Genomic DNA, 26,803 nt, shown 5'->3' with positions numbered 1-26,803 from the left:
CAAATTCTGAGCTGTTCAATCGCACAATTTTTGTTCCCCATCGTGTCTAAAATTGCCACTATATGCAGTGTAAGAAAGATAAACTAAAATGTATTCATTAAGACAAGAATGGAATCCATTTTTGGCTTGCAACAAATTCTACGAATTGTTTTTCAGCGTATCTTTCTCAGTATTAGCTCAGCAACTCAATTTGAACCACTGCAGGAGCCTTGCCAACACTCTTGTGCCTTGCTGGGGGCCCCTGGATGGTAGCAAGGGCTGTCTGGGCTCTGGGCAATGGGAGCCCAGCCCGGCCCTTGAGATCCTGGGGTGCTGGGACTCTGCAGCTTGGCCCCGCTTGACTGAGGGGACGATCAGCCATGATTGCCTCCTCCTCCGCGAGGCTGCTGCTGGTGTGCTCGCTCTCCTTGCCTGGTCTGGCTTCCTGGACTGGAGGGGTGCTGAGGGGCAGCAGGGCTCCTGGTGGACAGGGTGGCTGCTGGTGCCACTGCTGTAAGGCAAGGCAAGACAAGGCAAGGCAAGGCAAGACAGGTGACAGGGCAGTGTGACCTGTCTTTGGGGACCTGAGGTGTGCGGGTGCGGGGTATGTGTAGCAGCTCCAGGACTGGGTTTGGGTGGGGCAGAGCAGAGAGGGGAGTCCTGGTTGCCTCTTGATGATGGAGGTTTCCCACCCTTCCCATTCCCTGGGAACGTTGTGGGTGCAGCAGCGGGTGGGTGGCTGGTGAGGGCCAAGCACACAGGGGCCACGGCTTGGCACCATCCCTGCCCTGCTACCTGCCTTGCCTCACCTCACCTCAACCCATGGTGGTGACACTGGAAGCAGGCAGAAGCAGAGGTGTGGGTGGGAGGCATGCAATCCAGTCCACTGGATGTGCTGGGCAGCTGCATGGCTGCCTGCCCTATCCTAGCTGCACAGCCACAGGCAAGCAAAGACAGATGGTGGGATGGAGCATTTGGGCGGGTGGCTGCCTGGCACATCTGGCAGGCCAGATCACATGCCTCCCCCTGAGCCTCTGCCTCTGCCTCCTGCTTGGAGAGCCAGCCAGCAATCTCAGAGCTTGGACCCACTTGTGCTATGTGAGTTGCAAAACCCCGGAGTGTACTGGCTAAGGGTCTGGTGGGCTGTGGCTGCTGCCACACATTGTTGGCCCCACATTTGATAGTGGTTAAGACACCAGGCTGGAGACTGGCTGGTGCTCTACTAATTTCTTAGGTACAAAGCCAAAATGGGTGACCTTGGGCCAGTCCCTCTTTCTCAGCTCTAGGAAGAAGGAAGCTGTTGTGTAGTGGGTTCTTTGGCGCAGGAATAAACATGAGGCAAGTGAGTATAGGAAAACTCATGGTTTATTGCTTGCAAGATCTTAACTGAGAATTGGGCTGTAACCAGCGACAATATATAGTCTAGCCCCTAGGCGGCAGCCAATAGGTTTGAAGCAACCATTGCCGCCTAGGGACAGCCAATAGCAGCATTGGAGACTTGTAGTCTGGGTTGCTGGAGAGCCGTTGCTGCTCCAGCAACCCACGTGGTATTACTATTGAGCCCAATACATAACAGAAGCAGTGCCAAACCACTTCTGAAATCTTGCCAAGAAAATTACAGGATATAGTCCAGGCAGTTTCCAGAAACTAAGGCTGATTCAAAAGTACACAACAAATGAATTGAAAAGCATGATTTCATGAGGGTGGTACTGCAGACACTTTATAAATGATTCCTGGTTTCTAGGAGGCTGCAAATTCTGAAGACATTTCTGATTCAAGAGGCAGACTGGTTTCCTTTCCCATGGATCTTTCTGCCAGCACCACTCTTCTCCTGACCATCTCCTGCTACCTGTGGAATACAGAAGCCCGAAATTACAGATATGTGCTCACTGTACCAAATGGGGGTCCCTGGGGTGCCTGGGGCTCAAGACAGTTTTGCCCTTACGGTTATGCTTATGGCTTTGCCCTAAAGGTAAAAACTTACTTTTCAGATGCTCCTTTACTTCTGACTATTCCCTTGAAAATAGTTCTTCAGTTTTTCACTTTGACTTTTAAGAAAGGCAACAAGATGTCTCTTAATGCTTAACACTTCTTGATTCTATCATCAATGAAAGGCATTGAGTGGCAGATCTAGTTTTGATCCAATCCATTGTCCCATATTGATGGGTAAATGTTGAAAATTCTCAAAATTGAAGACTAAAGCACCCCAAGGGGAGAAGGGGGTGTTCTTGAACTTTATCAGTCTTATTTTCTTAGGTAGAATCATTTCAAAGGGAAGGTGACGATACAGCTCTGAATGGAATCCGCTTGTACTGTACCAATGGCAGAACCATTGAGTCTAAAGTTGGACCGTGAGTAACTGTCTTTCTTGTCATATTTTATTTTCTTGTCATCAAGAATGGGAGAGGAGAGGGCTGATCCTTGGTTTACTGTAGAAGGGGATACAGTAATGCTGACTTTCAGGCACTTGTTGTTCAACGGTCTCTCTGAATCAGCAGCTGAGACGTGGATGGAGGTTTATTCCTGAGAGGTCCAAAAATAGCTGCTAATATTTTGTGGGCCACCTTTGCTCTTTCCTGACATTCATTTATGCCCCAAACACCCCTCTGTTGTCTTTAAAAAGGTAAAGGTAAAGGTTCCCCCGCACATGCGTGCTAGTCGTTTCCGACTCTAGGGGCCGGTGCTCATCTCTGTTTCAAAGCTGAAGAGCCAGCGCTTCTCCGAGGACATCTCCATGGTCATGTGGCCGGCATGACTAGATGCCAAAGGCACACGGAACGCTGTTACCTTCCACCGTAGTGGTCCCTATTTTTCTACTTGCATTTTTACGTGCTTTCGAACTGCTAGGTTAGCAGAAGCTGGGACGAGTAACAGGCGCTCACTCTGCTACGCGGCACTCAGGATTCGACCCGCCAAACTGCCGACCTTCTGATAACTTTTCTCATTATGCAATTCATGGATCCATGTGCCATTCTTATAATTCTCTTTGTGAGGAGACAGTCCTGAACTACATACTGTATGCAATTACTGTTTATGAAGGTCAGAAGTGTGATTACTTTTAATGTCATATACTTGAATTCTGGAGATAGGTCTTTAAAAATCAAATCCCACTCAATTCAGTCACATGCTAGGGAGTATTTTTGCTATTGTATTAAAGGCCGAGGGTAAATCTCTATCGTTTATCCTTTTATGTATTTAGCAGATTATTTTAATCAGGTTCATTGCAAATGAAGTCTCAGCAATCAAAATGCCTCAATTCAGGATTAGGGCAGCATTGGGCCCATGAGATGTTGTTCCAATTTTATTTATTGCAAAATCCTCTTTCCCCAAATAAAACCATCGGGAAGGGCCACATGGCAGCAAGAGAGAGCAGTCTATTTTCTTGTGGAACACCATATTTAATGTAAACTGAGATAAAACCTTAGATTTTCAGTAAGAAAATGAGGGACAGAATTTCCACCAGGGACTCCCTAGCTGAATAAAAGTCACTTCTTCACTAGTGGGGAATTCATTCATTCAACTGTTATAGAAGGAAGAGGTCTTTTCAGGGGAAATGGTGCTTATAATAATGCAATTTCTGGAATAAGGAGTCTGTGCTCTAATGGCTTCTGAATGTGACATGGATTGGGCGTTGTCTTGGGAAAGCCGTCAAAGGAAGTTTGGGGATAAAAAGAAAAAAAATATTCTTTATCCCATTTTTTTCTAGGAGCTTATGGCAGCAGCCACCAGATCCTCTTTCCTTGGATTTTTTTTTCTTATAACAGCCCAATGAAAGTCAATTATTGGCCCAGAGTTGGTGAATTTTAATAGTCAGACATAGAGTTCAACCGGTTCCTAGTTCAAGGTTTTAGCCATTATGCTTGATTCTAGTGGCCTGATGACAAGGGGTTCAACTAGACACCAAAGAGCTGCCTATCCATCTTTACCTTTTATTTTTTTTGGCAGGTGGGGAACCTGGACAGCACCACAGTACTGCCGCTCAGGCCACCTGGTTTCTTTTTCTCTGAGAGTGGAACGACCTCAAGGAGTTGGTGATGATACATCAGCTAACAACATCCAATTCACTTGCAGTTCAAGTCAAGTCCTGGTGGGCAATGGCCGGAGTTGGGGTGATTTTGGCCCATGGAGCGATCGCTGTTCCTCAGGTGGTGTATGTGGGATCCAAACAAAGGTGGAGGATTCACAGGGCTCTGGTGATGACACAACACTCAATAATGTGCATTTGTACTGCTGTTAATGGCTGATATATGTTTCCTCATCTATCAATATACTTTTGCAATGCATTTTCAAAGACTGTTAATTATAGTTCAATATTAACTTGAGAATAGAGGGTATGTCTGTGTATAATGTGGCAGTATAAGGTAACCACCCCCCATCTGTGTCTTCAAATTGGTTCAGATTGGAGAGGGAAAAGGGTTGCAAATGATTGACTGTCTCTTCTCTGTCATTTTGATTCAAGTCACAGCACCAAACTGTAATACTGTATTACTGCTTGCTTGCATGCGTGGAAATAAAATTATGCTGCATCTTCAAAGTCATTGGTTTCTTTCAATGAACGAGGTTTGGGCTACACTAATACATATGTATTTCTTTGGGTTTATTTATTTTTGCACTCTGTATTTCACTTCAAAGAATACATAGACATTAAAGAAAATAAATGATAAGTGGGGCAGCACCAGTTAAGAAACAAAGAAAATTGATGATGTAGGTTTTGAGGTTTTTTTTTTTTAAAAAATGAGATGTAGATAATGAGCTAAAAGAAACTTTTCTTCTAAGACAAAGTCTACAAATAATCACTTATCCAATTAATCACTTTTCTGTTCTTTAAACACTTACAGAAAAAGATCTCTCTTCCAGTCCCATGCCTTCCATTTGCTCTGAATTTATTTGATTGATTTGATTTGTGCGTACAAATCAGTCAGAAATGATCTGTCCTTATCTTCTTCTTGGAGATAGCTGGAAGTTAATATAAGGTCAAGCAGCAGGCCTTTTCCTGAGGTCTAGAACTGAAAAGCAATCTCTCTGAGTGTCAGCTCCCTCGGCCTTTTCAAAACGGGGAAATATCTGCTCTTAACCCAACATGACCACAAGCCTGCTTCCTGTAGGGCAGGGGTCAGCAACCTGAAACAGTGAAAGAGCCACTCGGAACCGGTTCCCTCACAAAAGGAAAAACTGGGAGCCACAAAAAAATGTGTGCACATGCGCGTACATGCGCACATGCGCAGAACAGAGTTTGACTGAAGGGTGGAGCCAAGGTGAGATATGCACTTACCCTGCATATTTGAATTGATTGGTTGAACTTTTTTAGTCCCACTTTTTTTTTTGGACTACACATGGCAGAGGACTGGGAGCCGCAGGAGACAGCTGAAAGAGCCGCATGTGGCTCCGGAGCCGCGGGTTGCAGACCTGTGCTGTAGGGAAAGGTGTCCTCTTCTTCACTGATAGTAATACCAGACCGACTAAGAAGCGGTAAACAGTATCCCAAACAAGGAACTACCAACTCAGACAAACAATCTAGCCAGTAAGCAAAAGGCCGGTCTATAAACTACCCAGAAGAAAACTGCACTCTCACCTTCAAACCAGTGTATATAAACAGAAATCAAACCCTATTCCCTTCTAGCACTGAAGGACTGCCTCTTAGTTGGCAATGAAACATCCGCAAAAGAATTGCAGTTTCTTACATCCAACTCAAGAGATTAAATAATTGTTTCCAAAAAGAAAACATGGGTCAGAGCTGTGTCGTCAATAAGGCTCCAGCCCATTGTTTTTGTTAAGATAAGCGGGCTCTTGCTTGGGAAGGATCCACATTGACATTACTTGTTTTCTCCTACTACTGTGTGGTGTCTGTGTTCAGCTTCGGTATTCCTTGTTTGGTGTTTCCTAAGGCTGACATTCCACTGGTTCAACTGGAGGAGATTTTTCAAACACACAATCATCTGAGCATGGCATTTTGTAGTAGATGAAGCTTCTGTGTGGTTTTTAAAAGCAGCCCCACCTAGAGTGGATTGCCGTGGTTATTATGAGGTTGAGTATTATCGACTTTTTCATTAGCCGTCCCAAGCTATCTGTTTTAGATCCAGAGAATAACTTCTTTATAGTAGTGGTTTTTAAAACCATTCCTCTAAAAGCATGATGAACTTTGAATCTAATCCATGATTTCTGAAATGTTTAACAAAGTTAGATGATATTGTTAAATGTTTACATAGGGAGTATCAACACATCACACTGAGATTACGCTATGAAACAAAGCATTTACACCACAAGCATTTACACCACAGGTCGGCAACCTGCGGCTCCGGAGCCGCATGCGGCTCTTTGAGCCGTCTCTTGCGGCTCCCAGCCGCCCGGTGCGCGCGCACCTCTTCCAACGGGCAGTGGTGCGCGCGCACCTCTCCAAATGGAGAGTGGCACCGCCCGTTTGGAGAGGTGCACGCGCACCTCCCCGAATGGGCGGAGGTGCGCGCGCACCTCCCCAAACCTTTGGAGAGGTGCGCGCGTACCTCCGCGCGAATGGGCAGCGGTGCCGCTCTTTCAGGAAGCCCGCCTCGGCCCGTCTGTGAAGCTGCCGAAAGCGGCAGCTTAGCAGACGGGCCGCGGCAGCTTCCGCAAAGAGCGGCGCCCCTGCCCATTCCGAGAGGTGCGCGCGCACCTCTCCGAACGACCGGAGGTGCGCGCGCACCTCCCCAAACCTTTGGGGAGGTGCGCGCGTACCTCCACGCGAACGGGCAGCGGTGCCGCTCTTTCAGGAAGCTGCCGCTTTCGGCAGCTTCCTGAAAGAGCGGCGCCGCTGCCCCTTCGCTTTCGGCAGCTTCCTGAAAGAGCGGCGCCGCTGCCCCTTCGCACGGAGGTACGCGCGCACCTCCCCAAAGGTTTGGGGAGGTGCGTGCGCAACTCCGGTCGTTCGGAGAACGGGCAGCGGTGCCGCTCTTTCAGGAAGCTGCCGCTTTCGGCAGCTTCCTGAAAGAGCGGCGCCGCTGCCCCTTCGCTTTCGGCAGCTTCCTGAAAGAGCGGCGCTGCTGCCCCTTCGCACGGAGGTACGCGCGCACCTCCCCAAAGGTTTGGGGAGGTGCGCGCGCAACTCCGGTCGTTCGGAGAGGTGCGCGCGCACCTCTCGGAATGGGCAGGGGCGCCGCTCTTTGCGGAAGCTGCCGCAGCCCGTTTGCTAAGCTGCCGCTTTCGGCAGCTTCACAGACGGGCCGCGGCGGGCTTCCTGAAAGAGCGGCACCGCTGCCCATTCGCGCGGAGGTACGCGCGCACCTCCGGTCGTTCGGAGAGGTGCGCGCGCACCTCTCGGAATGGGCAGGGGCGCCACTCTTTGCGGAAGCTGCCGCAGCCCGTTTCCTAAGCTGCCGCTTTCGGCAGCTTCACAGACGGGCCGCGGCGGGCTTCCTGAAAGAGCGGCACCGCTGCCCATTCGCGCGGAGGTACGCGCGCACCTCCGGTCGTTCGGAGAGGTGCGCGCGCACCTCTCGGAATGGGCAGGGGCGCCGCTCTTTGCGGAAGCTGCCACGGCCCATCTGCAAAGCTGCCGAAAGCGGCAGCTTTGCAGACGGGCCGTCGCCATCGGGCAACCGGGAACCGGTTCCATCTCATTTTTTTAAAAATGGCAGCCGCGTGCGTCCGCGCATGCGCAAAAAACCTTTTTGCGCATGCGCGTGCATGGACACACGCACGCGGCTCCCTCTTTTTTTAATTTGTGATGGAACCGGTTCCCAGTGGCTCTTTTTCTTTTTTAGGTTGCCGACCCCTGATTTACACCAAGTCGCCACAAGCAAATTCTTCTACCGAATGGGAGGTCAGAACACTGGGTTTTTAATTTTAATTTTCTTTATTGTTCCCTATCTGCAAACAAAAATTCTGGCAAAAATTAAGTAATGTAAACAGCTAGGAAAGAAAAAAACAGTAGATGAATAATCCTTATCTTAAATAAAGATTCTTCCTAAATATAGGCTGGATAAATAGAACAGTTTACTTTGGATAATATCAATCATTGGCTTTCCCCATAAGAAGACAATTTGTTTGTTAAAAGAGAGTTTATCTTTTCTTTCAATTTTTAAAATTTGCACTGTAAACAATGATAGGAAGCTAATCAGAAATGTCCAATAATGTAAAAATATAAGCATCTATGTTCAATGCAATAAAAATGAAATAATACACACATGGTTTTTAACATAATATATATCCTGGTCCAGTGGTGGGATTCAGCCGGTTTGCACCAGTTCAGCAGAACCGGTACTAACTTTTTGTTGCTCAGGCCCAGAATGGACTTCAGGAAGCGGCATCCACACAGAGAACCAGTTGTTCACATATTTGAATCCCACCACTGCCTGGTTGGTTGCATTCAGCAACTCACTGTGACTTTAGAAGAATTATTTTTTCCCCAAGAATGAGAAATGTGTATTTAAGATTGATATTGACATACTGACATTGTCACTCAGAATTATTGAGCATTGGCAGGAACTAATAGGAATATTTAGTCCTCTTCAATCAGCTCCGGATGGCTCCCAACCTTCGCTCTTTTCGCCGTGACCTGAAAACCTGGCTATTTGAACAGGCTGGCCTGGACTAAGGGTTGGGGTTTACTTTTAACTTAATTTATTGGTTAGGGCTAATTATTTATTTTTAACTTTTGTATTTTATATTTTAATTGCCCTGTACACCGCCCTGAGTCCTTTGGGAGAAGGGCGGTATATAAATCTAATAATAATAATAATAATAATAATAATAATAATAATAATAATAATAATAATAATAATAATAATAATAATAATAATAATATGGAATATTAGGAGAGATGGTCATTTATGTACGGCTATGATCATACATTATGCTTAACCAAGTTGTTCATGCACTTGATGGCTGCACTTCAACATGCAAAGATTGGCGGCGATTGTGATGGTAGGTTGTGTGTGTGCAGCTTAATGTAATGTGACCTATTGGGTTATACTTTACACACATGACGTGATCAGAATAAATATTTAATTTTAGACTGACCATATTTTTTACTGAAATGCTGGACAGGTTTGTGATGAATTACAACACACATGATAAATATAAAAATAACTTTAGTGACCAATGAACTTCAATCATAAGTCAATATTTACTTACTGAAACAAATAAACAGAATAAACATAGGTGGGCAAAAAAGCGGTGGAATTGGAGCAACTTCCGATTTTCTGCAAGCTTCCCCATTGATTCTGCTTGTGGGAAGCTGGCAGGGAACATTGGCCATATAGATGATGCCATGGCCACAACCTTTTGAACAGTTAAATTCTGCATATCAATCAGGTTAACAGTTGTGCTTTCAGTTCAGTGGACCAACATCAGGCTACCTGTTGTGTAGTGAGTTCGTTGCGCAGGAATGAAGACAAGGCGAGTGAGTTCAGCAAGGGTCATGTTTATTTGCTTGCAGGACCTGAACTGAGGAACTGAGCTGCAGCCTGCAGCAACTTATAGCCTGGCCCCTAGGCGGCAGCCAATAGGTTTAAAGCAACCCATTGCCGCCTAGGGGCAGCCAATAGCAGCACCGGAGATGGGGTGTCTGAGTTGCTGGGAGCCGTTAGCTAGCTCCAGCTACCACGTGGTGTTACACTTAAGCCTAATACATAACACTACCTTTGTTACATTATAGTGTTTAATCTTTGGGAATTGGTTTTCTTTAAAATATTGGGCTATCTCTTGCAAATTCATTACGTTCTTTATTGTGAAATTGTTTGTGTGTGTTGAAGAGGAATCTATTCTGTCAATCTGAGAGCTAGCTGTTTGACGGTCCCTGATGATATTGTCTGATTACCCAGATGTTGTAATTTTATGTGTTCAGGCCAGTCTTTGCTGCAGTTTTTCTGAATAACTTCTGCTTACCTCTTTTCTTGGACAGAGGGAGACTTATTATTTCTGAAAACTCCTGCCCTTATGACATCAAAGGCTTCTGAATACAAAAAATGTCCCGTTGCCTGGAGGTGGTCCGGGTCTGGATGGGGAGAAACAGGCTTTGACTTAATCCCGCCAAGACTGAGTGGCTGTGCATACCGGCATCTCAGATTAACCAGTCTATTCCATTGTTAACTACGGAGGGTGAGGTGTTATCCCCCGTAGATAGGGCCCGCAACTTGGGCATCCTCCTGGACTCACGGCTCAGTTTGGAAGATCATATAGGAGCCGTGGCCAGGGGGGCTTTTGCCCAGGTTCGCCTGGTGCTCCAGTTGCGGCCCTATCTGGACCGAGACACCCTACGTACAGTCACTCATGCGCTTGTGACCTCCCGGATAGACTACTGCAATGCTCTCTACATGGGGCTGCCCTTGAGGACCACTCGGAGGTTTCAGCTGGTGCAGAATGTGGCTGCACAAGTTGTGATGGGGGTTTCCCAATACTCCCATGTAACGCCTCTTCTCCGCGAGCTGCATTGGTTTCCAGTTGCCCTCCGGGTGAGATTCAAGGTGCTGGTGATGACCTATAGAGCCCTAAATGGCATGGGTCCGGACTATCTTTGGGAGCACCTGCTGCCAGCATCAACTTCCCATCTTCCTGTGCGCTCCCACAGGGGGGGCCTCCTCAGGGTGCTGCCAGTCAGGGAGTGCCGGCTGGCGGCCCCCAAGGAGAGAGCGTTCTCGGTGGGCGCGCCTGCCCTTTGGAATCAGCTGCCTGTGGAACTCCGGATAGCCCCCGACCTTCGCTCGTTTCTCCGGGACCTAAAAACTTGGCTATTCAAGCTTGCCGGCCTGGACTGAGGGTTTTTGGGTTAAGGTTTTAATTTTTAATTATTATTTTGGGGCTATTTAATTTAATTTAATTTTAACCTGTATATATTGTATTGTTTTAATTTGCCCTGTAAACCACCCTGAGTCCCTGGAAAAGGGCGGTATATAAATCGAAATAAATAAATAAATAAAAGGATGAGATTAAATTGGTACCCTCAAATGTCAGCGTTCAACAGGGCAACCCTAAATGTATATGCAACTTAGTTCATGGCAAATTATGGAGCTTGTTTCTATTTCCAATTCCAAACTGAAAGAAACAAGGAGACACCTGGGAACAGACAGAGCAATAGCTCAGATGCTGTCATTTATCAGTATCTGAGGGGCTGCCTCAAAGAACAGGGGGTCACTTTGTTCCCCAGAGCACCAGAGGGAAGGATGAGAAACAATGGTTGGAAACTGATCAAAGAGAGAAACAATCTGGAATTAAGGAGAAACCTCCTGACAGTGAGGGCAATCAACCAGTGGAACAGCTTGCCCCCAGAAATCATGGGTTCTCCATCACTGGAGATTTTAAAGAAGAGACTAGACAATCACCTGTCTGAGATGGCATAGGTTCTCCTGCTTGAGTAGGGGGCTAGACTAGAAGACCTCCAAGGTCCCTTCCAGCTTCTATTCTATTCTATTCTATTCTATTCTATTCTATTCTATTCTATTCTATTCTATTCTATTCTATTCTATTCTATTCTATTCTATTCTTTAAATTTATCAGATTGGAAATCAAGGTATTCAAATTGTCACTCCTTTTCTTCTCAGATTGATGTAATTGGATTTGATAATCTGACAAGCTGATTAGAGCCATTATTTTTGAACTTTCAAAGAGAAGACCTGGGAAAGTGAAGTCTGTTTTTGTGCATTACATAGATTTAATTTATCCCATTATTTCAGTTCCCCTTTTTTCTCCCATTCTGTATTCTGTCTTAAGCCCTAGAGCACAGGTCTGCAACTCGCAGCTCCGGAGCCGCATGGGGCTCTTTCAGCCATCTCCTGTGGCTCCCAGTCCTCTGCCATGTGCAGTCCCAAAAAAAAAAAAAACTGGGACTAAAAAAGTTCAACCAATCAATTCAAATATGCAGGGTAGGTGCATATCTTGCCTTGGCTCCACTCTTCAGTCAAACCGTGTTCTGTGCATGCGCGCATGTACGCGCATGTGCACACATTTTTTTGCGGCTCCCAGTTTTTCCTTTTGTGAGGGAACCAGTTCTGAGTGGCTATTTCACTGTTTCAGGTTGCTGACCCCTGCCCTAGAGCGATATGTGAAGCGGACCACTGTGGTTTAAAAAACTATATTTTAAAACTTAATGAATATTAATCTAGATAATTCCACTTATTTGACTAACTGTGGTAAATGAAGCCATGGCTAAATACCATCTGTGAATACTCCCAGTGCTGGTCCAAAGTGAGCTTTGTGACTAAAAGGCTGTAGATCTTGTCCTCACTTTAACCTTCTCTGATATAAGCAGGATTAAATCCCTTCTGACAGGTGTTCTCAGATCATCCTCCTGCCACGGCTATAAAGTTATGTCAGGGGGAGACCACAGCACCATGGGAATTGTCCAGTGGGGAGATATTAATCCTGACCACTTCACTTGTCTACTTAAAAGGATCCTTTGCAGTCATAAACCTCCAAACGCCTTTTAATGTGCAATAAATATAAATTTTCTACTCATCTGTACTGAGATGACCTATAGTAAACGTGAAAGCATAACAAAGCATGCTTTCTGGGAAAGCAAGAATGCATAAGAAAGAAGCTGAAAACTGCCCAGCTTTAATTCTCTTGGTTTAAGGAGAGGGAAAATGTTGCTGAGCTCTCAAAATTCTGTTACTATAAAAAGGTAAAGGTTCCCCCGCACATGCGTGCTAGTTGTTTCCGACTCTAGGGGCCGGTGCTCATCCTGTTTCAAAGTCGAAGAGCCAGCGCTTCTCTGAGGACGTCTCCGTGGTCATATGGCCGGCATGACTAGATGCCAAAGGCGCACGGAACGCTGTTACCTTCCCACCGTAGTGGTCCCTCTTTTTCTACTTGCATTTTTACGTGCTTTCGAACTGCTAGGTTGGCAGAAGCTGGGATGAGTAACAGGCGCTCACTCTGCTACACGGCACTCGGGATTCGACCCGCCAAACTGCCGACCTTCTGATTGACAAGCTCAGCATCCTAACCCACTATATCGAATTCTGGTGGTGCCTGCTTCCTGATCTAGTTTCCCTTTAAAGGCTGACACCTGTCCAACTAATTTGCAAGGAGAATTTGACAGGAAGTATCCAGACAGCTGCTTCCTGAATCTGGAAAATGATTGTTTTGATAGCTTTTTTCTGAACAACTAGGGCAGTGATGGTGAACCTTTTAGAGACCGAGTGCCCAAACTGCAACCCAAAACCCACTTATGTATTGTTGGGGGCTGGGTGGGTGTGGCCCATTGGGTAGGTGTGGCCCATTGCATAGGCATGGCCCATTGTGTGGGCATGGCTGTGGTTGTAATGGCAGACTGGGTGGGACTAAAATGTTCCATCAATCAATTCCAACTTTGCAAGATTTTTTTCCCCACGAGAAGTTGAAACTGATTGATTGATTGAACTTTTTATTTTATTTGCACATGGCGGCGGAGGTCTAAAGCAAAAAGGTTTTATAAAACCCAGCTGAAGGCCTGGGACTGGGGCGACGGCACGCGTGTCCACAGAGAGGGCTCTGCGTGCCACCTGTTGCACCCGTGCCATAGGTTCGCCACCAAGGAAATAGGGTAAAGTTCAGGTGGATTGGTATTTTCATTCAAGGTATTAAAACTAATGATTAAACTATAAACCCAAAGATTTCCCCACATATACCTAATTGGGCCATTGATTCCAATGGATAAATACAAGGGAGAAAACATTTTGACGGGCTTCCTGATGCCTAAATGTTTTAAACAGATCCAGTCTGGTTCTACCGCTTCTACCTCATTAATGTTATTTTCCTCCTTAATTGAAACATCCACTTGATTCCTCTTTCTCTTATGTATGTTTATAGCCTTTTCTAAAACATTTCTTTTTTTTAATCTAAAGTACTCATGGGTAAGATATTCTGTATCAAATAATGATAAATGAATAAGAAGCATTATGTTTAAATTTCATTATAGGAAACACTCTTCTCAGGTGCCATGAAGCAATGGGAAACTGACGTCTGGGGTAGTGACTATATTGTCTATCCACCAGTTAGGTTACTGGCCTTCCTGAGAAATGTGGGGAGAATAATGACACCTTGATTGAATTTGCTGCACAAAGGATTTGACAATAAGAACAGATTTTTGCCACAGAAGTCAATGGTCCTAAAAATAGGCTATAGGATGAACATGAAATAATGAAATATTCCAGCTGGTATTCTCATTATTCACTGACCAGGTACCTGTCCAGAAACACACATGATCTGGTTATCTTGAATGCCGGAACATTGTGGCCCTTAAATTTTTGTCGAGTTTTAAAAGTCAGTCAAAATGGATTTTTCTTCTCCTCAAAGTAATGGTGTTAGAAAAGTAGTAAGATGCTACCAATTCTTGCTGCTGCAAATGGTGATTCCAATCGTCTGACTTGTACTTGAAGATTCTGATTGAATTGTCATAATCTATTCTTTCCATTTCAATTTCCATTTCACCTTATCCTCTTGCATTTTAACTTTATGCAGAAAAAAGCAACCAGAATGGCTGGGGAGTTAGAGAAGCTCCACTACAAGGAAGGTCTAAAACATCTGGTGCTTTTTATCTTAAGCAAAGGGAGTGAGATGCAAGGGAATAAAAGAGAAGTATACGATATCAGCTTTTCTTCCACTTCCATGAGCAAGTAATTTATCGAATCTAAATGCAGTTTTTTATTTAAAAAAACCAATGCATTTAAACAAATAGCATACAATGCAATTAGATGTGGTTATGGATGACAATTTAGATCAGAGGTGTCAAACTGTCAGCCCGTGGGCTGGACGCGTCATGCAGAAGCCGCGGCCACCCCATTGCCGGCAATGGCAAAACAGTCCTGATGCGCTGCGCAACATCATGTGATGTCACGGTTTTGACATGTCTGATTTAGATGATTACCACTGTTGTATACTAACTCTTGAAGCACAAGAACCCCTCCTTAAATTCTTTCTTGGGGATAGCCACCCATGCTTTGATTACCATTAGCAATAGCAATAGACTTATATAATGCTTCACAGTGCTGTGCAGCCCTAAGCAAAAAAACAAAAAATATAACAAGAGTATGAATCCCCTCATAGGCTGTACATCCTGACTGGGACACCACAATGATGAGCCCTGGGCTGTTTATTATTTTAACAATGACTTGAATGAAAAACTGAAAGGAAAGCTTAGCATATTTAACATAATGTTGGAAGAAATAGCTTTAGGAGGCTCATAGTGGCCCATAGACTGGGTCTGGCTAGTTGAATTCAAGATTTGTTTTTTCAAATTATGATTTTATTAAGCATTTTTGAAAAAGAGAAGAAAAAGGTAAGCAAACAAAAAAAGAGAAAGAAAATTAAAACATAAAAGAAACAATTTGCAAGTATCAGGTAAAAGATTAAGTTAAAGGTTTCACTAATTATTTTTTACATAATTTAATGTATTACAATTTTTCAAACTACAGGTCATTGTTGTTAAAGTTCAGACAATTTATAAATGTCAATAGGACTATGCTATGTAAATCATAAAAAAGATTAAAATTAACACTAAATTCCAGCCAAACTACCAAATATTTATTCTGATTTAACAGATCCATTAAATCCATTGAACTCAAGCTGATATGTGACCATCAATATTGGAGGAAGAAGAAAATGTGGTACGTAAATAATGTTCTAATAGGCACGTATCCCATATTGTCAGGTTTTTAGTATTTATTAAACAGTGTAAGATGTACGGATTATTCTAGGTTATCATTGTAAAATATATTAATTGTACCATTTAAAATTTAATGACTTTCCTTTTTCATTGGTTTTTTTCTATCTAATCCTCTCATTCTCCACAGAAAGTCATCAGAATTGGAGGTGTCTTATATCAAGGTATGGATATAAAATAAATGTATTAAAGATAGACAAACAAACAAATCCTACCTTAACACTACTTGCAACACAGTGCCAAAGAGGGGAAACAGTTTATAGTGTAGGAGTCTTCTGATTAAAAGCACAGACTTTGCAGTTGTAATTATTCTTCATTATAAATCAGATCTGGAAAACAATATAAAAGAGTCAAGAGAGAGGCAGTTTGTTGTAGTGATTAACGCATCAGGCTAGAAACCAGGATTTTGTGAGTTCTCTCCTAGTTAGGAAGCTAGTAGGTGATCTTGAGCCAGTTCTTCTCTTTCAGCCCTAGGAAGGAGGCAATGGCAAACCACCTCCAAAACCTTGCCAGGAATACTGCAAGGCAGTTGGCAGGAGTCAAAAACTGATTTAAAGACACACACAAAGAAACTTAAAAAAATAGCAATTTGGGTGAAAGCATCTCAAATTAAGTTTCATTTATTGTTCAGCTCAGGAACATTTTACTAGAAATGGAAATTGAAATGAAATTGAAATGGGCTGGTGATGGTTTTTTGGATCAAACCACAGCTAATTTCAGCTAAGTTCAGGGAGATGTTTCCATCAATGAATATTTGGGTTTTCTTCTTCTTCTTCTTTCTCTTACATTTTTATTTTTGAAGGGTCCTGACTACTCAACTACTTATAGCATTTGTAAATAGTTTCTAAATGGCCAATATAATTTTTCCTCTTTCAATATAGTGTGTTCTGTAAGCATGCTGGTATATCAGGAATAAGAAATGACAGTTCTTATTCCTCCAAAGAATAACGGAAATATCCTTACAATCTGAAATTAGAGTGGCGGAAGCCATTCTCTTTATTGAATTAAGTTGGAATTATTTCCTTTCTGACTGCAACCTCTTAAAGTTTCAGAAAGTTCTTGCACAGAGGTATATGAAATTGTGGAATGTCTAGGTTAGGAAAAAGAATGGATGCATTGTCCTGATTTTTTTGGAGCACAGAATATATTGTTGCAAAATAGCTGTGCTTTTTTGATGTAGATACAAATTCACATTTGTGTCACAATAATGTATATATGATTCCACACAAAAAAAAGATTCATTCTTGATATAGCCTGGTTGTAGGACTACCATTAGTATCAGACGTGTCAGAAATTTCCATTGACATTTCCCTTTTTCCAACAGATGCAACCACTCCAAAGAATAAGAGGTAATGATACAGTAGGTCTCAGCAGCAGCATTCGTCCTGACTGTATTGATGGGACAATCGTTGAAACTAAGAGTGGATGGCAGATTGGATTTGCTTCATTTCTTTTGTTGATTTTGTTTTCCTGAAAATTGATAGGAAGAGAAGAGAAGGAAATCAGCTTCGCTGATTGAAAAGCAAATAATGCTAGTTCCAAATCTTTCTGATTGCTTTTGAAAGACTGGAGTTGACCTATGGTTATTTTATAGAGTTTAGGTTTTCACTTGCCTTCGGAAGTTGTGGGTGATCTTAAGTTTTTAAGAAGAGACTAGACAGTCACTTATCTGAAATGGTTTAAGTTCTCCTGCTTGAGCAGGGGGCTGGACTAGGAGACCTCCAAGGTCCCTTCCAGCTCTATTGTATTGTATTGTATTGTATTGTATTGTATTGTATTTAAAAAGAAGCAATTATAAAACCTAAGAGGAAAACAGAAATAACATTTCAGAGTTTAATGTCAAATTTGGAGATGCAGTCAGTAGCTGCCGTTGTTACACAGAGGAAGTCCTTAAAATCTCCTGGGTATCTTCTATTAGTGCATTCCCTCCCTATATGTTGGATAGTCTGTCGGGGAGCCCTGCAATCACATTGTGCTGAAGGTGTCTTCCCCATTTATACAAAGAATTGGCACACACCCCTTGAGTCGTTCTAATTCTATTGTATGTCACCCATATGTGTCAGGGTAGATTAAATCCTGGAGGCATACTATTAGGATTAATATGCTCAGAAATATCTTGGGAGGTATAGCTATTCCATGCTTCCATCCACTTTTGTATAGTGCTCTGATGTTCGGCCAGCAGCTTAAGCGCTGTGAGGAGTGGTGGATTTCTTGACTTTAATCGACATCTTAAGAGATCAGAGGTATAGGCATGAATGGGTAGAGAGGAGTTTAGCAGGATCTTACTATACTCCTGAATGAGAGCTTCTTGTCGTTGTAAGTGCGGGGGAGGTATGTGGCTAAGAACTGGTAGCCAGTGAATAGGTGTAGATTTTATGCACCCAGTAATTAATCTCATCGTATGGTTGAGTTGAACATCAACAAGTCTTGTATGTGAGCTGTTTATCCATACAAGTGCGCAGTATTCCGCTACAGAGTAGCAAAGCCCAAGGGCTGCGCATCGAAGAGTTGGAGCTGAAGCTCCCCAAGTTGTTCCACATAGTTTTTGCAGAATGTTGTTTCTGCTGTTAACCTTGGCAGCCATATTCTGAACATGTTTTTTTAAAAGACAGGGCCCTGTGTAAGGTGACCCCCAGATATTTTGGAGTTGCCTCATATGGGAGCAATTTGTTATTTAGGTATACATTGAGTTCTCTTTTTGCCAGTTTATTATTAAGGTGGAAACACGTCTTACATATGCTTGGGATTAACCTCCATTGTATTGTATTGTATTGTATTGTACTGTATTGTATTGTATTGTATTGTATTGTATTGTATTGTATTGTATTGTATTGTATTGTATTGTATTGTACTGTACTGTACTGTATTGTACTGTACTGTATTCTATTCTATTCTATTCTATTCTATTCTATTCTATTCTATTCTATTCTATTCTATTCTATTCTATTCTATTCTATTCTATTCTATTCTTTTTGAATTTTGTTATTGTATCTCCTCTCACTCTTCTTTTCTGCAAGGTAAGCATACAGTATTTTCTGTTCCTGTCATCGGTATTTGACCACTCCTGATTCCAATAATGGTTTCCAGCTACTTTTCTTCTCTTACCACTTATTTGCAAATGACACCACAATAGTTTCCTTAAAACCAATCATCCCTGTATAAATTTCTCTGGCTGAATATGACTGCAATCCCCCCTAGTCAAGTGTTTTGTGCAATCTAGATTGTCGCAAATCTTTCCTATCAATTTAAGGTTAGGATATATGGAGGCAAGACTCAACATGCCTCTTGCTGTCTTCATAATTTTTTTAAATTTTTTTCTTTTCTTTTTTTGTTTTTGCAGATATCTGAAGAACACTAAGAGACCCAGCCAAAGTTCAGAAAGATCAAAAGGTGCTTATTTATTGCTTGGCATATTCCTTTATTTACTTTCTGTTTTATTTTATTATGTTGGTGAGTACTCCAAGTAGTAATAAAATTTGAAGAGTGCATTAGAGTATGCATTAATTTGTAAATGTAGTAGTAAAATCAATCAACTATTAAAAGCCTAAGAAGCTTTACAGTGAGATGCCTGCATTCCATAAATGTGTCACCAATGCAGGAGATTATCTCCCCTTTATTGCCAAAAACAGAGCTCCTACAGACCTGATTAGCTGGACAAATTGCAAGTCATGTCCCTTCGATAGCCAAAACTCTTTAGGTTAACAATGAACTCTGTATTATGCCTGGAATCATGCAGTGGCCAATCGGTGCATATTTTCTTGCACTAATGTCTATCTCTTTGAACCACGTGACTATATAGGCTATCTGCTGCATTTAGCAACGAATACAATTTCCAGATACATTTCAATGGTAGTCACACATACAGCATTTTGTAAAAGTCAGTGTGATATTATCTAAATATGGAATTCTCATCAGAAAGACTGGAAGAAATCATTTGGTGTACTAGGCAAAACTGCATAAAACTGCCACTTTGTACCAACTGTCTCTTGGGGATTTGGTGACAATAAAGATCAGTGAATGAATCAATGAAGGTTACAGTCTCAGACCCTACGCCTATTCTTTCAGAGGGAGTCCAAAACCAGTTTAACAGGCTGGACTTTAGTACCAAATGTATTTCCCTATATACCTTTGCCTTTCTAGATTTAATTACAGCTTGCTTTCTCTCATCCAATTCATTATCAGGTTTAAAAAATATTCACCAGTAGCTAGTCAACTGTTAACGCTACATCCTACAGCTCCAGATAACTGTAATATATATTCGTTTAAAAGTCATTTTAATGGTTACAATAGAAGATCGTATGTTTGACAGTTCTTTGACAGCTGACAGCTCCACACACGGCTACCGCTGACAGCTACCGATAACAGCTGTGAGCTGACAGCTACACACGCGGTCGCCTGGGATTGGCCAAGAACGAAAGCGGCAGGAAAATCTGCGGACTGGGATTGGTCAGGAGCTCGCCAGCGGGACTATATAAGGGGGTTTTAAAATGTGTTTTGCCGTTCCTGCTGAGATGAATAAACAGCTGTTAGTACCCAAGTCTGCTGTCCTCTTTTGATGGGAACCCACCGTAAGACACTACATCTGGCGACGAAGGTGGTACTGCTTCACGGAGCCAAGATACGGAGTGAAGTCATGAGCTGACCGTCACTGAGCTGGAGTTACTGGGGAAAATAACCCCACAGGACCCATGAAGCAGTAGTCACCAGGACAGCATGACATCGTTGGGACAGATAAGAGAATTTGACATCAAATACCCCGAGCGATAGGAATCGCTCTCGGGGCAGATAGAAGGGTACCTTCTATTCAACAAAATAACTGAAGACCGTCTAAAGGTCGCAGCGTTACTATGCCTCAGCGGACCTGCTGTCTACGACATCGCCACCGGCCTTTGTAATCCAGACCTAGTCAACACCGTCCCTTATGCGGTCCTGACTGACATGCTAAACACGCATTTCATACCTGCTCGCTCAGAGCTATATTGGCGACTGCAGTTCGCCCAGCGGACTCAATGGCCAGGAGAAGCTGCAACAGACTTCATTGCGGCTGTAAGACACACCGCTCACTGGTGCCACTTCCTGAACCTGGAAGACAGGATACAGGACCAGATCGTCTTGGGACTTCTCGACAAGTGGCTTCAAAGAAAAATAGTCGCCAAACCGACCATGAGCCTCACCAAGGTCGTCAGTGAGATCCAGTCGTATGGAATGACTCACGAGGAAACCTAAGACCAACCTACCAATGGACCCAACAGGTCAATCCACCATAATACTTCAGCGGACAACAAAGAAGAAATTGCAGACCCCGACATCGGAATTGACGTGATCCAATCAAACTACAGGAAATCCTTGGCACAGCGCGTTGCCGCAAAGGGAGCAAACAAACCTCAGACGTCTTCCTATCAAAAACCCCGCATGGCAAACACCAGTCTGAGATGTGCCAGCTGCAGAGCAGCCTACCCACGGGCATCCTGCAAGTTCAGGAAAGCCAAATGCCACGAATGCGGCAAGACCGGGCAAATCCGCACCGTCTGTCGCAGCCGGAACCGAGGGAACATCAATGACCTGGATTCAGCCCTACCAGGTACGATGAACCCCTATAACCCATGCACATAGCCCCCCTGGCCCTTAGTACAGACTACGAACTGGCGGGGAAAACCAGATAGCCATTTAAATGTTCACCAGCTGCTGAGGCCCAAAATAAGAATCAAAGTCCATTTGCAGGGAATCCCCTGCGAAATGGAGGTGGATTCAGGCTCCTCGGTCTCCATAATTTCTATGGAGACCTACAATACAATCTGCGGCCTCAGCAAACAGAGAATTCCCCTTAAACCCTCTCAAATGAGATTAGCTGACTTCCAACAGGCCCCAATTAAGCTTAAAGGAATAGCTACCTTAAACGTTTGTTTCAGGGATTCCAGGGCCCACTGGAAGTTTTAGTCACCCAGGGGACGGGGACCAGCTTAGTGGGACTTAACTGGTTCAAGGCCTTGGGTATTTGGTTAGGGGGAGTCCATCTTACCCAGGCCAAAAGCCTTGAATCCGTCTGCAATTTGCAGACGTATTCGATGGCTCCCTGGGAAGGTTCACAGGGCCCCCAATCTCCCTAAAATTAAAACCTGATGTCCTCCCGGTAAGAATTAAGGCCAGAAGAGTTCCGTTTGCCCTCAAACAAAAAATTGAGGACAAACTGGAATGCTTAGTAAAACTAGGGGTGCTAGAACCTGTGGAGGGAGGAACCTGGGAGACCCCTATTGTCACCCCCGTGAAACCTAACGGTGAGGTGCGCATTTGCACTGACTATAAGGCCACCCTTAACTGCACCCTGAACCCCCACGCTTACCCTGTTCCTTTGGTGAAGCACGTCCTCTCGGCCATTCAGTCCGGTGCCATCTTCTCCAAGCTAGATCTCACGCATGCTTACTTGCAGCTCCCTGTTACCAGGGAGACGGCTGACGCGCAAACAATAGTTACACACCACACTACAATAACCTCCATAAATGATCTCATGAAGATGTAAAATAGCATGTAGAATAGATTGGAACCCTGTGGTTACTATACAGGTAGTCCTCAACCTATGACCACAAATGGGAGAACATCTGTCACTAAGCAATCGGGTTGCTAAGTGAATCATAACCAATTTTGCTACTCTTCTTGGTTAATACCATTGTTGGGCTGTTCTCTGCAGAAATTGATGCAATCCAAATTTGGAACAAGACATTAGGGTATGTTCTCTTTCAGGCCATAAGTTACACTAAGCACGGCACATTGACTAAAACTGATTAAAAAAAATATTCCATGAGTTTATTATTTCACCATGTGATAGTACAGCAATTCGTTCTGACTGTTAATTTTCAGACATCATGTCAGCAATTAGTTTCAGCAATTAGTTTGAAAAACATACTTTGAGCATTTAGCTTCAGCATTTGTTTTAGATCAACCTAAATAATTTCAAACCTTAAAGACAGTAAATGTAGAGTCAGTAGAATTTCTTGGTTAATTCCTCTGGACAAAAAGACCTGTATAGACATATTGTTTTATTTTTTTATTTTTTATTTTAATCCCATTTATATCCCGCCCTTCTCCGAAGACTCAGGGCGGCTTACAAGCTTAGCAGTTATGCAAAGCTTGTAATATATTGTAATATATTGTAATATATTGTTATATTGTTATGCAAAGATGTATAGGCAAAAATTAACGGGCTAAGGGAATTTGTATTTTTGAAAGTATGCAAGTTTTCCAGAGCATTTTGCACACTTTTTTTGTTTAAAAAAACCTTTCTGGCAAAAAATTCCCCACAGTCACAGCTTTTGAGTCTGTATCTGTATCTCTGCAGCAGTCCTTGGAATGACCATGCAATAGTGTGATTAGCATGGACACATGATTAATAATTTTGTCTTCTCTACAACACACGCAAAACTGTGTGTTTTTACTGGGTTTAGTAAAAAGAAGGAAATTTATTCTTTCTAGTGGCTGCATTCATACATGTTGTAATCCATAATATGGTCTGTTTGAGTTAGTGCTATGTGAACCTCTGTTTTGCTGCACAAACTATGGTTTATTGGGGAAGTAGGCCACTTACACAAATTAGTATCTTAACTGCTTGTTACTTCAAGGATGGGAATATGTAAAATCTCTCTGTGCGATTATCTTATGTACCATTTAGTCAGTGAAATTAATAGTCTGAGTTCTCACAATATACCAATCTACAAACATCTAGAATAGACAACTTTAAAAAAAATACCCCAAGGTCCCCTTTCACAAATAATGGCCTCAATCCTACTCACTTTGCTTCATCATCCTCATCATCACCATCATCATCACCAACACTACTTAATATGGGGCTCGTCTTCCCCCCATCAGCTCAGCATTCAGTGGACTAAAGGAAAATGCAAATAAACTAGACTTTATTTTCAGATAGCAAGCACAATTAGTTTTTATTTTCTGGCTCCATCCAGTGAAGGCAGCAGAACGTGCTCAGGTTTCATGACCTTACTTCTGTCCTGCCTACACAAAGGTCTCCAGTTAAAGTCTTTCCCATTCTGGCTGTAGGAAAATTAACTGCAGGAAGACGGTAAGTGGAGATGCAGAGGGCTGCAGAGGACAGGGAAGGGAGACCAGGGGTTGTGATTGAGTCAGAATTACCCATATCTAGTTGTTTGGGAAAGTATGAGTGGCTCTTGTGGAATGTGGATAACTGTTCTTTGCTCTAAGTATTAGAGCATAAAAGTGAGAGATGCCTTTCTTGTTTCAGAAGGAGGGAGAGACTGAGCAATTAAGGCAAACAAAAAGAAAAAGCTAAAGAGTCTGTGGAAGGTTAAATAGAAAAGCTAGAGAGTAAGAAAGGAGAAAATAAACACACATTAAGGGAGCAACAGATAATCTTTTGTCACATAGGCCAATTTGGAATGCTGAAAACATGTGATGGACACACTTGCAAAATGGCCGGCTTGGCAATCTCCCCTATGTGCAAAGTGATGGCCTTGTGGGCAAGACTAATCCCAATACAACCCATGTGTCAGATGGGGCAGTCCCTCTGTCTCAGCTCTATGCAGAAGGAGGCAGTGACAAGCCAGTTCTGAAATTTTACCAGGAAAACTACAAGGAGATTTCATGGGGATGCTTTGTAAATAATTCCTGGTTTCTAGGATGCTGCAATTTCTGAAGAAATTTCTCTTTCAAGAAGCAGACTGGCTTCCATGGATCTCTCTGCCAGGACCGCTCTTTTCTTGACCATCTTGTGCTGCCTGTGGAATGCCGAAGCCCGAAAGATTGCAGATGTGCTCCGTGTGACAAATGGGGGTACTTGGGGTGACTGGGGCCCAAATGCATTTTGCGATAAAGGCTATGCTCATGGCTTCTCCCTGAAGGTAAAAGTTTACTTTTCAGATGCTCCCTTGCTTCTGAATATTCTTCAGTTTTCCATTGTCTTTCAAGAACGGCAATCAAGAAGTAATTGTGTGGATGCTTAACCCTTTTTGATTCTATAATTAAAGTAAGGCATTGAGTTTGGTCTGGAATATTGTGTGGCAGACCTAATCTTGATCCAAGATTGATCCATCGTCCAATATTTATGGACAAATGTTGATATTTCTGAAAATTCAAGTCTGAAAGACAGCAAGGGGAGAACGGCTGATCTAGAACTTTATCAGGGTCATATTTTCTTAGGTGGAAGAAAAGCAAGGGGCAGGTGATGATACAGCTCTGAATGGAATTCGCTTGTACTGTACCGATGGCACAATAATTGAGTCTAAAGTTGGACCGTGAGTAACTGACTTTCTGATCATATTTCATTTTCTTGTCATGAAGAATGGGAGAGGAGATGACTGGTGCTTAGTTCACTGCTACCCAGCCCTGAATGTCACCTTTGCTGATTTCAGAAGGGGAAGGCACTGAAAGTGTTGCTTAAGATTTTTGTGTTCCTGAGTGGTGCAGTTTGTGTTCCTGAGTGGTGTAGTAGCTATGAATGAATGAACCTTTTATTGTCAAAGTACAACCATGTATACATTGAGATTAGCTGAGCCTCCTTTCGTGCCCCCCCCCACAACTCGCAGTGACAACAAACCCACCGTCTTGTTACACCATGTGACACACCGGCCTTGCAGGTCAATCCTACATAAAATTATAAAATTATTTCCCGTTCAAGAGTCTGACAGCCCATGGATAAAAGCTGTTCTTCAGCCTGTTGATATGGCTGGCTATACTCCTGTATCTCCTACCCGATGGTAGGAGAGTAAAGAGGTACTGACCAGGGTGTGAGTCATCCCTGAGAATTTTTCTCACTCTTCCAAGGCAGCGAGCCCTGGCGATATCATCCAGTGGTGTCAGCTAATAGTTTGTGGGCCATAGTAAGTGTATCTCTTTTGCCCCCTTCACTTGTTCTTCCTGACATTCACTCCATCAAGAGCCCTTCTGGACTTCAGTCTTCCACACAATTCTCCAATTGTGCAGTTTATGAATCTGTCTGCTGTTCTTATAACTCTCCTTGTGAGGCGATATGGATTGCAGTGCTGAGTTACATCTACAAAGACAGAAATGTGGCTGCTATTAATGTCATACAATGGAATCTTCAAAATCAAATCCCAGGCAATTCAGTCACTGTGCTAGAGAATATTTTAGTTACTGTGTTAAAGAATGATGGTAACCATGTATTATTCGCAATACCTTTTACCTATTTATCAGGGTGTTTAATTAGGTACGTTGTGAATGAGAGTCTTAGCAATCAAAATGCCTCAAATCAGGATTAGGGTATCATTGGGCCTGTGGAATGTTGCTCCAATTTTGTTTACTGCAAAATCCTCTTTCCCCAAATAAACCATGGGGATGGGCCATATGGCAGTTAGAGGGGGCACTCAATCTTCCTGTGGAAGTCTAGGTTTAATGTAAACAGGGAAACTGAGATAGAACTTCAGACTTCCAGTAAGAAAACAAGGCACTGAATTTCCATAGAGGACTTGCTATCTGAATAATGACTCACCTCTTCACTAGTGGGGGAATAAATTCATTCAAGGGTAATAGAAGGCAAGAGTCTTCTTTTCAGGGTAAAGGGTGCCTCAATATTGCAAGACAATTTGTAGAATAAGAAGCTCCTGATATAATGGATTCTGAACATGACATGGATTAGGAGAAGTCTTGGGAAAGAGATATAGTATTCTTTATCCCATTTTTCCTAGGGGTTTAAGCCAGCAGCCACAAGACCCCTTGATTCCAATTTTCCCCCCCTACAATAGACTAAAGAGTTAGGTTGAATGTCAACTATTATTGACAGAATTATTTAATTAATGTTGATAGGCAAAAATAGACTTTAAGTTGATTCCTAGCCCCAGATTTTAGCCATTATGTCTGAACTCCTGGACTGATTACAGGTATTTAATTTAGACAGTAAAGAGATGCTTATCCATCTTTGTTTTTTCCGGCAGGTGGGGAACCTGGACAAAACGCCAGGTGTGCCCCCAAGGCAACCTGGTTTCTTTTTCTCTGAGAGTGGAAGCGCCACAAGCAGAGGGTGATGATACAGCAGCTAACAACATCCAGTTCACCTGCACTGATGGTAATGGCCTGATTGGTCAAAGCCCCACAACATGGGGTGAATTTGGCCCATGGAGCCATCGCTGCGTCTCATGTGGCATATGTGGGATGAGAACAAGGGTGGAGGATGCACAGGGCATTGGTGATGACACAGCACTAAATGATGTGAATTTTTACTGCTGTTAA

The 26,803-nt window shown here is 43.1% G+C and overlaps 1 protein-coding gene across 1 annotated transcript; it reads left to right on the top strand.

The window, feature by feature from the left end:
• Positions 1–1,780: 1,780 nt before the first annotated feature.
• LOC310639712 (vitelline membrane outer layer protein 1-like) lies at positions 1,781–26,803 on the top strand (the record flags this gene model as incomplete). Its single annotated transcript, XM_083361575.1, has 3 exons — positions 1,781–1,951; positions 24,758–24,852; positions 26,509–26,803. 3 exons carry the CDS (start codon positions 1,781–1,783, stop codon positions 26,801–26,803), a joined length of 561 nt encoding a protein of 186 aa, XP_083217701.1.

Source organism: Vipera ursinii (genome assembly GCF_947247035.1).
Source record: "Vipera ursinii genome assembly, chromosome: 4".
Classification (NCBI taxonomy): Eukaryota; Metazoa; Chordata; class Lepidosauria; order Squamata; family Viperidae; genus Vipera; species Vipera ursinii.
Note: the sequence above shows the minus strand (reverse complement) of the source record. Positions and strands in the feature narration are given on the sequence as shown.